We start from the raw sequence: 15,813 nt of genomic DNA, 5'->3' as shown, positions 1-15,813 counted from the left end.
AGTTTATAGATCCAGGAAGCACTGATAAATATCCAGGTGCAAAATTTGATCCATGAATTGGGGTAAGCCAAGTGAATTGGGAAGACCAATTAGGTATTTGGATAGATAATTTTAAAGGATCTCTTTTAAAACCTGTACTGAAACTGGAACTCTTAAAAGTGTATTTTATCCCTAGACTTTATTACTATTTAATTTTATCGGAAGTATCATTAAACCTATCTTAATAAACTTGACGATATAATTAAAAGTGCAGTAAAAGAAATATTACATCTCCCTCAATCCATCACAGATGGGTGTTTATGTAGTAAGACCCGTGATGTTGGCCTTGCGTTGAATAAATTGTCTACATTTATTCCAATTGCTATTTTAAGTATGAAATGCGATACAAATCCGAGGATGAAATTTTACATGCCTCATTTTCATTGGAGAGTGTTAGTATAGCTACAAAAATGCAATAACTTAGTAAATTGAAAGTCTTAGAGAAGATTTGGAAGCCAAATATAAATCGACAATTGGAAGAAATTGATATCACCGATGAGGAGAATAATGGTATCGAGGAATTTAGTAATAAGAACTCTACCAACTGGAGGTCTATAGAACTTCAGAAATAGATGGCCTTGCCCTGTAAAGAGGTGGGCATCCATTACTTCAAGAACGATAATATCTCCAATAATTGGTTGACAAAAACTCAATATATGAAGACGTCCAAAGTAATAAATTCAATTTTATAACAAATGATCTTATAACCTACAAGGGCGTCTCTAGCTTATGGAAGGCCATTTAACATTAAGAATTGTCGGCGATGCAATGGTAATTCAGAAACGATTGCGCGTATTTCAGGATGTTGTCCCTATGCAAAAAATATGAGGATTAAGAGACACAATAGAATAATGGAAGAATTAATAAAGTTTATCAAGATAAAAGGACGGATAACATACGTGGGACCACGCATAAAAGATAATACTGGGAAATTATGGATACCAGATTTAATTTTTAAGAAGGAAAATCATGTTATCGTGGTAGACGTAACGATTAGAATGGACATGCAAATTAACTCACTGGAACAGGCTTGGGAAGAAAAGAAGGAAAAATATAAACATCTAGAAAAGGAAATAATGGTCCTCACAGAAAGGAACAAGAATATCCTTTTATGGATTTGTGATGGGATCCCGAGGAAAATGGTTTGAAAAGAACAACGAGCTAATGAAAGACCTCAGGATCGAGAAATTTAAAACCTTTGCTCAAAACATCACAAATCTTGTGCTATCTTTGACTCTCGAGCTTTTAAGGATTTTTATGGACTCATAGGATTCTCCATTTGACAGAATTTAATAATTTTTTAAAAATTTTAGATTGTTTTCAATAAGGTTTTAGGTTAATTTTAAACTAGTATTAATTTTAAATTAGTATTTTATGATTTTACTATTTTATTAATAAAAGTAAATTATTTTAAGCCACTGATTAAGGGTGGTGGGCAATATTGGAGTAATATATTAAAAGTGCACGCAACACAACAAATGATGAGCGGTAATATAATCGAACGGTTGAAAAACGAGCTCATTACTCGTTTTATTGATGATTCTGGTTTACAACATTTTATCCTGTTCCCTTTAAGATCATCTGGCTGTGGTTAGCTAGATAGGGGTACACTTTCGTCGACGAGCGACGATAAAACTCGAGAAGGACACGATCCATTCGTATGGTGAGTGTATGAAATATAGCAAGCTATTGAAATAATAGAGAGCTGTTTTTGTGTTAAAGTGTGCTTGGAGTAATAGAGGACTATTGGCGTAATAGGGGGCTGTTGTTGTATTCTAATGTGGTTGGAGTCACCGAAGACTATCAGATAACAGAAGCCACTTGAATTACCTACCATTTGTTTCAATGAAAGAACTGGAAAGAAGACCCAGTGATTTCAGATATTTGGGAGTAGCTGCTGAGAGTGACATGATCTCCCCTACACCCTCATGGAAGCCTTCATTGGCCCCATCGCGTAATAAGTAGGGTAGGTTAGCGTACTCCATGTCATACTGTATGTGACCCATTTCATGGTGGACAGTTAGGAAGTCTTCCATCTTCACTTTGGTGCACATTTTAATCCTGCAGTTAAAAAAAAAAGATAGTTCTTGCATTTTGCACATCAAATTCCTGAATTTAGAACGGATTGTCTTATCAGCAAAAGGTTAAACGAGTTGGGATTCTACACCGTGGAGTGGAGAAGAACGAGAGGTGATCACGTTGAAACGTATCAGATTCTTAAGGGGCTTGACAGGGTCAATGCTGAGAGGATGGTTCCCCTCATGGGAGAGTCTAAGACCAGAGAACACAGCCTCAGAATAAAGGGACGCCAGGTTTAAGACTGAGATGAGGGAGAATTTCTTCTCTCAGAGGATTGGGAGTCTTTGGAATTCCTTGCCACAGAGAGCCGTGGGGGCAGAGTTCTTCTGTACGTTTAAGCCTGAGACAGAATTCTTACTGAGTCAGGGAATCAGCCACGATCCTGCTGAACTGCAGAGAAGGCTCAAACACTCCTGTTCATATTTCTTATGGTCTTAAAAGGGCTTTGAAAGTAAATTAGCTGAGGAAGGGAGGAGACAGGGAATACTAGCAGGAGATGATTTTGTTAACTGAATGGTTACAGAAGTAATATTATCTAAGTGTAAGCTGGTGACCCATCATCTTCAACCTCTGGCAGTAGGTGGCAAGATTGTGGGAGGCAGCAGCCAGGGAGCAGAGCCTGAGCTGGGAGGCAGACAATGGGATATGGTTTTTTCAATGTAACCTCCTTCTCTTGCACTCAATCTGAGAGTTTGCACCAGGTACCCAGCGTACACGAAGGAAATCTGGTCATTTGGATGAGATACGACTGAGCGTACATCGAAGCAATGCCACTGCAATGTGTGTTAAGTGTGTTGGCATGGTAATAGTCGCAAGGTAAGCTGGCCAACCCAGCACTTTCCCAGACTCTTAACTGTCACAGTTCTGCACGGCCTGTACCTGAAATCCACTCTGTTGCCCATATCCCACGCTGTTGGATGACAGACAACTTTACGGCCATCAGTAGGCTTCTCAATCATGGAATACTTCCAGAAGTTCGAATTCATAGGCTGAAGGCTCAATGACTGAAAGAAGGTATCTGCCCTCTGAAACATTTGTTTCGGATCCCATCCCTATAATGACAAGGAACCAGTTCTTGCAGTTGTAGCAAGGCATTCAAATGACAAGCAATCAATCAGTGGTCTTATATCTTACTACATCGGATTGGAACATGCCAATATGAAAATGAAGTATTCAGTATTTGAAGCAATCAGCTTTAAAACAATTGAACTAGAGACGTAAGACAGCAGTTTATAATTGTAATGCTACATTGGAACAGTCACATCGCCTCCAGTTCTAGTACAAATGGGGAGTAACATAAGCAATATAATATCTGGGCAAGTACATTTGCAATGTTCCCCAGGGAGGTTTGACCGGCCACTATGCACCATTGATTAAGTTTGGAAAGATAATCTTGTCACTAAGAGGCAGCTCCATAAATACAAACACCACTGCCAGTAAGTGTCCAGTTAGATAGCCCAAGCATTGGGTATCTCACCATTGATCTGCATTGATTAACTCTATAGTCTTAACTGGTTAAATAGCAAAAGCAGCCATTATCTTTGCAACTGTTGATGAAGTGTAGAATATTTTATTACTTAGGCATTTGGCTTCTGAAGTAGAAGTCAGAGAGTTTTTGCTTTTTTTTTCGGTTCTGTGAAGGTGAGATCTTTTTCAAAGGGTCAGAAACTCATTTGGATCCAAACAACATTTGCAAGAAATTGTGTGATCCAAGTAAAACTACTGGACAAATCAACTAGTGAATTCTTGGAATGTTTACTAAGTCGCCCTTTCATGGCCTACAGGAGGAGAGGTCAAAGGTGAGAAGCAAGCTCAAGTCCGAAGAAAAGATACATATCAGCAGAAGGTCAGTGTATTTTGTTTTGGCAGTCTCCAGGCCATCAGAGCTGGAAAACATTCAGGTCTGTTTTAGCACTCCCAGCAGATAGGGTTAGAAAAGAAAACTTGAGATTTTCTCAGAGTTCAATGAGGAAATGTCAGTGAATTAACCTGTGGCTGTTGTGGTCCCAGTTAGAAATAGCAATAGAGAGAACCAGACCTGGGAAAGATACAGGAATTCACCAAAGCAACGTTCTTTCAACATTGTCACTTGTGACTAAGAAGTGTTAAAATGGGAGTGATACTTCACTGAGGTTTGAGAGTCTGTAACAAATATTGATGGGAAATTGGGCTGAATGTTCCTTTAAGCTGTTTGTGGGATCAGACTTGTCCATATTCCCACCAGCTGGGATCACAGCAATGTCAAGGCCACAACAGCTAAACGGCCCTTTCTCGTTGCATACTCTGAAAGTACTTCTCTTCTATTTGCGTTACTGATAAAACATAAACCTTTGACAATATCATACTTGGTATCTTTAATAACTAGTTGTCTTCAATTAACGATATTCAATTATAGTTTAGTTGTAAGATCCTGTAGGAAGGGCACGGCAGCCAATGTACCTGTTTCATCATTTCAGATGTCACATCGATGTCTTCCTGGTCTGGGTATGGAATTGACCAAGGATACAGGTTTCCCCAAAACCTTCCCCACATGTCACCTGAAGAGGAAGTAGAATTTAGTCAAAATGCCTGCAAGGTAGCTGGGCATTAAGCAATGTCAGCTGGATGTTTTGTAGAATACTTATAAGATCTTGGGCTAAGTTCAGGAAAGGCGATATTCTGTAGAGGGTCTGGTAAGGTAAGACAAAGTAACAATATCGCTTGATGTACTGAGACTGCATACTGCAAGAAGATTACCTTTCAACTAGCCCTGCACTTTTTTTTAGATTAGATTACTTACAGCGTGGAAACAGGCCCTTCGGCCCAACAAGTCCACACCGACCCGCCGAAGCACACCCACCCACACCCATTCCTCTACATTTACCCTGCACCTAACATTATGGGCAATTTAGCCTGGCCAATTCACCTAACCTGCACATTTTTTGGACTGTGGGAGGAAACCGGAGCACCCGGAGGAAACCCATGCAGACACAGGGGGAATGTGCAAACTCCACACAGTCAGTCGCCTGAGGCGGGAATTGAACCCGGGTCTCTGGCGCTGTGAGGCAGCAGTGCTAACCACTGTGCCACCGTGCCGCCCATTTTTGCAGCCAATATGATCATCTCATTTACAATCCTGTCATTGCTAAGGTGTGGGAACCACAGCAGCTGAATTTCACACGACAAGATTCCACACATGCCTCATGATACAAATGCAGATCATTTGCTTTTGACACCATTTGAGGGCTAGCTATTGGTCAAGACAGCAGGGCGACCTCTTCAAAGGGTAGTTCCAAATTGATGCTGTTCACCTGACGGGCCCTGCTCTGCCAGCTCAGTGGCACCTCAACTGCATTGAGGTTAAAGCGGAGGTTGTGTATTCGGAGTGGGGCCCAATCCGACAACCTTCAGAGGCCCGTGCACCAGAGGAGAGCCTGAATTGGCCTGTCACACGGTTAATTGTTGTACCTGCATCTGCCAGGAGCTGTTCATATCACCCCATTGTTGTAGAAACACGGTCACATATTGTCACCGGCAACAGGCATCATGGTGAAACAGGGCAGGAACTGGCGATGTTGAGTCAATCAGAGGTGAAAGCATAGGGGATTCACGCACTGGGTATCACTGATTGGCACAGAGTAGCACAGTGCTATTCCAGCATCGCAAACTCAATTCCTGATGAAAGGCTTTTGCCCGAAACGTCGATTCTCCTGCTCCTCGGATGCTGCCTGACCTGCTGTGCTCTTCCAGCCCCACTCTGATCTAAACCCAATCACGTCATTCCTTGAGGGGCTTTCTTGCTGCTGTTCCCTCTCCTGAGTGCCTCCTTCACCACCAACGTGCCAATGGGTCTTCACAACACCCAACATTAGGGAGCGTTCTTTTATGTTGTATTCCTTCGATCAGTAGCCATTGAGCCACCTCGGAGTTGCATCGCAAAGAATTTTAAAGCAGACTCTAGCCTCACACAGGGGTCTTCAGTAAGTTGCAAATGCGAAATGTGCACGCAAGGACAACAATTCATCCACGCGATGTTACAAGAGCAGGAACCAGACCACTCTGGGACTGTGACAAGAATCAGAAAATGATCTTACCCAGTAAGTGAGCAGGGAGACATCCTGTAGAGCTGATACGTTCTGGCCCAAAGGTATCTCGGAGTTTTGCTCTCACATACGCATGCAGTTCCTTGTACAGGGGCATTATCTACAGGGGTCACAGAGACAAGCTGTTGACAGCAGTTACATTTAGCAAGTACCGGGCAGGTTAAATGGTTAATGTATTCAGTTTCACAACTGTTGCTCTGGATCTGGGTAAATTTAGATGCCCAGCTCCTGCCAGATGATCACATTTCTGATCTGAAGTGGGTAGCTACACGGAAATAAGATGTCGAGAAAAATGGCAGCAATCTAATGAATCCCCCCACCCCCACCAGCTGAGAAGAAAGGAAGGTGGCGGGGGGTTGGGGGGGGGTGGGATCTGGAAGGGGCTGCTCCTCAGTCAGGAGGGAAAGTACAGTCTGGGGTGTCTTCTCCCCTGAGGTCCTACGAAGGACCATCTTCGGACTCATCCTGCAACTGGGGGCAGTAAGATGGAAGGCAGATGGAAGGAGGAGGGTGGGACACACGCCTCATGAGTAAGACACCAGCTATATCCTAGCAGCCGACCTACAGCTAGGATGGGGAAGATGACCTCCATTAAGTAAAAAAAAAATTTACTTATACTCATACTAAGCTTGACTAACCATTCACTTTGTAGAAGTGGACAGCGTGGACCAGTGCTGCCAATGCTCAAATGACCCAGTATAGGATTAGGGAACTGACACATCAGCCAATAGGGGCTAACCTCCCCCACCCCATGTGGAATGCCTCTGTCCAAAGCGCATCAAGGCAGGATTCCCAGAATAACCAAGGCCATATCCTTAAATCGGCCTCTGTTCTGTGGGACTTGGGAGAGTGAGGAAAATGTCCGCTCAGGATTGAGACTCCCTGCTTCTTGTAAATGTGGCAGGAATCTGGCTTTAGCCCCAAAACAGTGGTGTCCTGTCAGAACTCTGCCTCATCAGCCTGGCTATAGTGTTTAGTGGCTTAGTGGTTCAGTCTTGGAGTACGTGTGTCTGTTGACTCTGCTATTGTTTGCTGTTAGCTGTGGTTGTGGTGACGGACAGAAAAAGAAACTAATAGCAGGTTAGCAGCCCACAGTGAGGCCATTTTGATACTGTTTATAAATAAAGTCCATGATTGCAAATGCCAGGGAGTGGCATTTTAACCTGAGAATTCCCCCAAGGCATGACAGTGACTAATAACTCACAACAGCTTCCAATGTCTTTAATTCATTGTTTTAGTAAATTACATTCGTTGTTTGAATATTTAAGCAAATGCTGGCTGCAGGCATGACAACTCTTTTGGGATTGCTGGGTGAAAAGACGAGACACAGACAAGTGATTGAGGTAAGAAATGTTTTTAACCTCTTCAAGTAGCCTATCCACATCTTTCAGGAGATCATTCCGACTGTAGGCGTACACTCCAACGTCATCGGTTTCGTAGTTTCCTCGCCAATAATCGCCATAGTCTTCATAACCTTCAAAACAAACAAGCAAGACAAGTTTTTCACAGCAGACTCCCCTTGCCAAAGACGAAAGTCTCATGCATTGTTTACTTCTCTCAGTCACCATTCAATCTGGCTGCTTTGTTCTTCAAAGTTGCGTATCCCTCATAGAGTGGCCGGAGTCTTTTACCCACGTTCACTCGCCAACCTTCCCAGGCCCAGAGCCTCTCGTTGTAATCCTTGCTCTCGGCCATCAGAACGGTCAATCCTGAAATGATAAGTGCAGCTTGAGGAGAATGTGGAATGACTCGTCAGTGGGCAATTCGAACATCCATGTTTCACAGAGGGCTAATCCATTGGAGACTCCATTGTCTCTTAAGGCCACTCAGCCCCATCTATCGAGCTCTCTGTAACGTGGCTCCCCCCACTGCCCCCGACCTTTCACCGTAACCTAATTATCCAATTCCTTTTTGAAAGCACAATTGACCCACCCTCCAGCACTTGCTATCCAGATCCTAACCACACACTGTGCTTTAAAACTTGGCATAGGCTAGAGTCTCCGCAGGTAACATGGTAGCTCAGTGATTAGCATTGGGTTCAATTCCTGCCTCGGGTGACTGTCTGTTTGGAGTTGGCATGTTCCCCCCATGTTTGTGTGGATTTCCTCCGGGTGCTCCGGTTTCCCCCCCGTAGTCCAACAATATGCAGGCTAAGTGGATTAGCCTTGGGAATTACTGGGTTGGGGGAGGGGTCTGGGTAGGGGTTGTGCTCTGAGGGTCAGTATGGACATGATAGGCTGAATGGCCTGCTTCCATGCTGGAGGGGTTCCATGGTTATTTTTAAGATATGGGAGGATAGTGGGAATACTCCACTGCCGTGGAGTGGGGTGGGGTTGGGAGGGGGGGAGATGAACCGTCCGGCTGCCTGCCAATCACTGAGCATTGTCACCAAGGCTCAACAATGGCCAACCAGTGGACAACAACGTCTGGGTCCTAAAGTCTGCAGCTCCAGGCCCACTCTTCGATACATCAGCTGACGAAGAGTTAAATCAAGTTCACCTTCGTGTTGTGGATGCGTGTGGTATTTATGGTGGAAAGACTATTTTGCATTTCTTGATTGGGGACTTGTTTAGCAGCAGGCACTCTTGAAGCTAAGGACTGTGGAATGATTACTGTCTTAACAACAGGTCACTGAAACTCATCGTTTCCAGAACTGCTTTGTTTCAGTGTAGTGTGGGGTGGGAGGGGAGGGGGGCTGGTGGGACTGGGGACATTTGTTCATGGCACAACATCAGGGTTTGTGTTCAGGGTGTCACTTGGCTGATAACAAGCAGCTGATTGGTTTATGCAATTGTGGCCAAAGGTCAGCAGCCTGATTATGACTCACTGATTGGTCGCTGGGCTGCCGAACAGTTTGTGGGTGTGATCGCAACAGAGAGAATCCCAGAGGCTGCTGCTAGAGCAGGTTGTGCGTCTCTCTTTCTCTGAAGTCAAAAATACTCCAAGGGACAAAGATTGACAGCTATTTTCTCCCATCAGTTTCTGTAAGCTCTTGCCTTGTACCAGTAATGAAGAGACTTTGCAGTTAGTATACCAAATGTTCTATGCCTGCTGCAAAGAAAAAAGGTGAAAGAATCTAGAGAAAGCATATCAGAGAACGGAAATTCTTGGCAAGCAAAGGTTCATCTCAATCAATCCTGTGGATTGTCATTATTCAACTGTATTGCCTCATTTTTTTTCATCCTCTCCTTCCATAAGACTAATTTCTTTTGTTGTCTATATATGTGTCTACAAGGTTAAAAAGGTGGCTTTTACCATATGTAGAATCATATGTTGAACATTCACAGCTGTAATTAGAATATACTCATTTGTAATACATAGTGTGTGTGTGTCTGTATCTGTGTATGTGTAAACGTGCTCGTGTATGCATGTGTGCATGTATGTGTGTGTGAGAGAGACTGTACGTGTGTGTTTGTGTGTGCGCATATGTATATATGTGTGAGCACGCATGTGCACATGTTTATGATTGCGTGTCTACATGTATATGTTTGTGTGTTTTTGTACTTGTGTGAGTATCAATATGTATGTGTCTACATCTGTATTTGTGTGTGTGTATATGTGTGTGTGTCTGTAAATGTGTGTGACTATTTGTGTGTGTGTGTGTATTTGTGTGTGTGTGTGTGTGTGAGACTGTGTGTGTTTATATGTATGTGTGTGTCTGTATGAGTGTGTGTGCATGAGTGATTGCATTTGTGTGTGTCTATACATATGTGTGTGTGAGGAAGTGTGTGTGTGTGTCTGTATGTGTATGTTTGGGTGGAGCTTTGAATCAGATACCTGGCTCCAATTCCATGCAGTGACTGGGTTCAGCTGGATCGCAGACTATTCCTGTGCTGTAGATCGTGACCATTTCATTCAGAATTTGTGTCAGCTGCAATCAGAACAATGACAACACGTTGAACTTTGGCAATGATCATTCTCTCATGAACCAGGGGCAGTTTAACCTGTCTTGTCCTTAGCAATGACCCACGGCAAGCATCAATGAGAGGGAAGTCGGAACTGAAGACTCTGCAAAGATAGGTGCGGCTGGAATTCTCTGCTGTCCACTCAAGGCGGAATTTGGCCTATTTTGGGCAATATTGATTTTTAACTTTCCCTTTGGGGTGCTGGGGGTGGAAGTGTTTGTGAGCAGATAATCAATATTTAGATCATATCACATCAGTCGTTCACATGGCCATCAAGTCTGGGAGTGGAACTTTAACCGTGAGCTCACGAAGCAGGGGGCAGTAGTGAGCCACAAAATCCCTGAGTCTCCACTCTCCATGCAAACAATTCCAGAATTCACTTCAGAGACCCTCTCCCCACACTCACACCCACACCTACACTCACACCCACACCCTCTCCCCACACCCACACCCACACCTACACTCACACCCACACCCTCTCCCCACACTCACACCCACACCCTCTCCCCACACTCACACCCACACCCTCTCCCCACACTCACACCCTCTCCCCACACTCACACTCACACCCTCTCCCCCACACTCACACCCACACCCTCTCCCCACACCCCACACCCACACCCTCTCCCCCACACCCACACCCTCTCCCCACACTCACATCCACACCAACACCCTCTCCCCACACTCACACCCTCTCCCCACACCACACCCTCTCCCCACACCCACACCCTCTCCCCACACTCACATCCACACCAACACCCTCTCCCCACACTCACACCCTCTCCCCACACTCACACCCACACCCTCTCCCCCACACCACACCCTCTCCCCACACTCACACCACACCCTCTCCCACACTCACACCCACACCCACACCCTCTCCCCACCCACACCCACACCCTCTCCCCACACCCACACCAACACCCTCTCCCCACACTCACACCCTCTCCCCACACTCACACCCACACCCTCTCCCACCCACACCCTCCCCACTCACACCCACACCCACACCCTCTCCCCACACCCACACCCACCCTCTCCCACACCACACCCACACCTCTCCCCACACTCACACCCTCCCCACACACACACCCACACCCTCCCCCACCCACACCCTCTCCCCACACCCACACCCACACCCTCTCCCCACACCACACACCCTCTCCCCACACCACACCCACACCCTCTCCCCACACCCACACCCACACCCCTCCCCACACCCACACCCTCTCCCCACACCACACCCTCTCCCCACACACACACCCACACCCCTCTCCCCACACCCACACCCTCCCCCACACCCACACCCTCACCCCACACCACACCACACCACACCCCCACCCCACACTCACACCCCTCCCCACACCACACCACACCCTCCCCACACCCACACCCTCTCCCCACACCCACACCCCTCCCCACACCCACACACCTCCCCACACCCCACCCACACCCTCTCCCCACACCACACCCACACCCCTCCCCACACCACACCCACACCACACCCACACCCACACCCTCTCCCCACACCAACCCCACCCCCCCACACCACACCCACACCCCCTCCCCCCACACCCCACCCACACCTACACCACACCCACACCCTCTCCCCACCCACACCCACACCCCTCCCCACACCCACACCCTCCCCCCACACCCCACCCACACCCCCTCCCCACACCCACACCCTCTCCCCACACCCACCACCCTCTCCCCACACTCACATCCACACCAACACCCTCTCCCCACACTCACACCCTCTCCCCACACTCACACCCACACCCCTCCCCACACCCACCCCCCCCCACACCACACCCTCTCCCCACACCCACACCCTCTCCCCACACCACACCCACACCCTCTCCCCACACTCACACCCACACCCTCTCCCCACACCAACCCACCCCCCCACACTCACACCCACACCCCCCCCACCCCACACCCACACCCCCCCCACACCCACCCCCCCCCACACCCACCCCACACCCCACCCACACCCCCCCACACCCACACCCTCTCCCCCACACTCACACCCACACCCTCTCCCCACACCCACCCACCCCCACCCCACACCACACCCTCCCCCCACACCCCCCCACACCCACACCCCCACCCACCCCCACCCCACACCCCTCCCCACCCCACACCCACACCCTCTCCCCACACCACCCACACCCTCACCCCACACCACCCACACCCCACACCCCACACCCACACCCCACCCCACACCCACACCCCACCCCACCCACCCACCCCCACCCCACACCCCACACCCACACCACACCCACACCCACACCCCACACCCACACCCCACACCCCACACCCTCACCCACACCCACTCCCCACACCCACACCCTCACCCCACACCCACACCCACTCCCCACACCACACCCACACCCCCTCTCCCACACCCACACCCACACCCCCACACCACACCCCACCCACACCCACACACCCCCCACACACCCACACCACCCACCCCACTCCCCACACCACACCCCCACACCCCACACCCCCCCCCACCCCACACCCACACACCCCCCACCACCCCACACCCACACCCCCCACACCACACCCCCACCCTCTCCCCCACACCCACACCCTCTCCCCACACCCACACCCACTCCCCCCACACCCACACCCTCCCCACACCCACACCCCCTCTCCCACACCCACACCCACACCCTCTCCCCACAACCCACACCCTCTCCCCACACCACACCCTCTCCCCACACCACACCCTCTCCCCACACTCACACCCACACCCCTCTCCCCACACCCACACCCACACCCTCTCCCCACACCACACCCACACCCACTCCCCACACTCACACCCCACACCCACACCCTCTCCCCACACCCACACCCACACCCTCTCCCCCACACCCACACCCTCCCCACACCCACACCTCACCCCACACCACCACCCACACCCTCTCCCACACCCACACCCTCCCCACACCACACCCACACCCACTCCCCACACCCACACCCTCTCCCCACACCACACCACACCCACACCCCCCACACCCACACCCTCCCACACCCACACCCACACCCACACCCACACCCACACCTCCCCACACTCCCACCCACCACCCCTCTCCCCCCACACCCACACCCCACACCCCTCCCCACACCCCACACCCACCACCCCACACCCCACACCCACACCCACACCCACTCCCCACACCCACACCCACCCCCTCCCCACACCCACCCACACCCCCTCCCCCCCACACCCACACCCACACCCCCACCCCACACCCACACCCCCCCACACCCACACCCACACCCCCCCACACCCACACCCCACCCCACACCCCCACCACACCCACACCCTCTCCCCCACACCCACAACCCCCCCCCCCCACCCCACACCCACACCCCCCCCACACCCACACCCACCCCCCCCACACCCCACCCTCACCCCACACCCACACCCACCCCCACACCCTCCACACCCACCCCCCCCACCCACACCCCCCACCCCACACCCACACCCTCTCCCCCACCCACACCCACACCCCTCACCCACACCCACACCCCCCCCCACACCCACACCCCACCCCCACACCCCCACCACCCCACACCCACACCCTCTCCCCACACCCCCACCCACCCCCACACCCACACCCACACCCACACCCACACCCACACCCTCTCCCCACACCACACCCACACCCCACACCCCACCCCCACCCACACCCCACCCCACCCCACACCCACACCCCACACCCCACACCCACACCCCACACCCACACCCTCTCCCCACACCCACACCCACACCCCACACCCCACCCCACACCCCCCCCACACCCACACCCCACACCCACACCCCCCACACCCACACCCACACCCTCTCCCCACACCACACCCACACCCTCTCCCCCACACACACACCCACCCACACCCTCACCACACCCACACCCTCTCCCCACACACACACCCACACCCACACCCCACACCCACACCCCACACCACCCCACACCCACCACACCCACACCCCTCTCCCCACCCACACCCTCACCCCACACCCCCACACCCTCTCCCACCCCACACCCACACCCTCTCCCCACCACAACCCTCTCCCACATACCCACACCTCTCCCACACCCACACCCACACCCCTCCCCACACCCACACCACACCCTCTCCCCACACCCACACCCTCTCCCCACACCACACCCACACCCACACCCACACCCTCTCCCCACACCACACCCACACCCTCTCCCCACACCCACACCCACACCCTCTCCCCACACTCACACCCTCACCCACACCCACACCTCTCCCACACTCAACCCACACCCTCTCCGCAATCACCCACACCCACACCCACACCCTCTCCCCCACACCCACACCCTCTCCCACTCACACCCTCTCCCCACACCCCCTCTCACCCTCACCCACACCCTCCCACATCACCCACACCCTCTCCCACACACCCACACCCACACCCTCTCCCCACACCCACACCACTCTCCCTACTCACACCCACACCCACACCCTCTCCCCACACTCACACCCACACCCACACCCACTCCCCACACTCACACCCACACCCTCTCCCCACACCACACCCACCCTCTCCCACACCCACACCCACACATCTCCCATCTCACACCCACACCCACACCCACTCCCCACACCTCACACCCACACCCACTCCCACACTCACCACACCCTCTCCCCACACTCACACCCACACCCTCTCCCCACACCCACACCCACACCCTCTCCCCCACTCACCCACACCCTCTCCCCACACCCCACACCCTCTCCCCACACTCACACCCACACCCTCTCCCCACACCCACACCCACATCCCTCTCCCCACACTCACACCCACACCCTCTCCCCACACCACACCCACACACTCTCCCCATACTCACACCCACACCCACACCTACACCCTCTCCCCACACTCACACCACACCCACACCCACTCCCCACACTCACACCCACACCCTCTCCCACACTCACACCCACACCCACTCCCCACACTCACACCCACACCACTCCCCACACTCACACCACACCCACTCCCCACACTCACACCCACACCCTCTCCCCACTCTCACACCCACACCCTCTCCCCACACCCACACCCACACCCTCTCCCCACACCACCCACACCCTCTCTCCACACCCACACCCTCTCCCCACACTCACACCCACACCCTCCCCCACACCCACACCCACACCCTCTCCCCACACCCACACCCTCTCCCCACACCAACACCCTCTCCCCACACCAACACCCTCTCCCCACACCCACACCCCTCTCCCCACACCCACACCCACACCCTCTCCCCACACCCACACCCTCTCCCCACACCCACACCCTCTCCCCACACTCATACCCACACCCTCTCCCGACAATCACACCCACACCCACACCCACACCCTCTCCCCACACCCACACCCACACCCTCTCCCCACACTCACACCCTCTCCCCACACCCACACTCACACCCTCTCCCACACCCACACCCTCTCCCAACACTCATACCCACACCCTCTCCCTACAATCACACCCACACCCACACCCTCTCCCCACACCCACACCCACACACTCTCCCCATACTCACACCCACACCCACACCTACACCCTCTCCCCACACTCACACCCACACCCACACCCACTCCCCACACTCACACCCACACCCTCTCCCCACACTCACACCCACACCCTCTCCCTA

At 51.6% G+C, this 15,813-nt stretch overlaps 1 protein-coding gene across 2 annotated transcripts in view; it reads right to left on the bottom strand.

The window, feature by feature from the left end:
- ace2 (angiotensin I converting enzyme 2) overlaps positions 1–15,813 on the bottom strand; it is a 92,415-nt gene that overhangs the window by 33,227 nt on the left and 43,375 nt on the right. For both annotated transcript variants that reach the window (XM_072584723.1, XM_072584724.1), the window contains exons 4-10: positions 9,978–10,071; positions 7,766–7,909; positions 7,562–7,674; positions 6,192–6,300; positions 4,558–4,655; positions 2,998–3,170; positions 1,874–2,100 (exon numbers count right to left, since the gene is read on the bottom strand). In XM_072584723.1, coding sequence (XP_072440824.1) covers positions 1,874–2,100; positions 2,998–3,170; positions 4,558–4,655; positions 6,192–6,300; positions 7,562–7,674; positions 7,766–7,909; positions 9,978–10,071 — 958 coding nt within the window. The remainder of the gene's footprint in view (positions 1–1,873; positions 2,101–2,997; positions 3,171–4,557; positions 4,656–6,191; positions 6,301–7,561; positions 7,675–7,765; positions 7,910–9,977; positions 10,072–15,813) is intronic.

The sequence above is a fragment of the Chiloscyllium punctatum genome, chromosome 15 (genome assembly GCF_047496795.1).
Source record: "Chiloscyllium punctatum isolate Juve2018m chromosome 15, sChiPun1.3, whole genome shotgun sequence".
NCBI lineage: Eukaryota > Metazoa > Chordata > Chondrichthyes > Orectolobiformes > Hemiscylliidae > Chiloscyllium > Chiloscyllium punctatum.
This window is presented reverse-complemented; position numbering and strand designations above follow the sequence as displayed.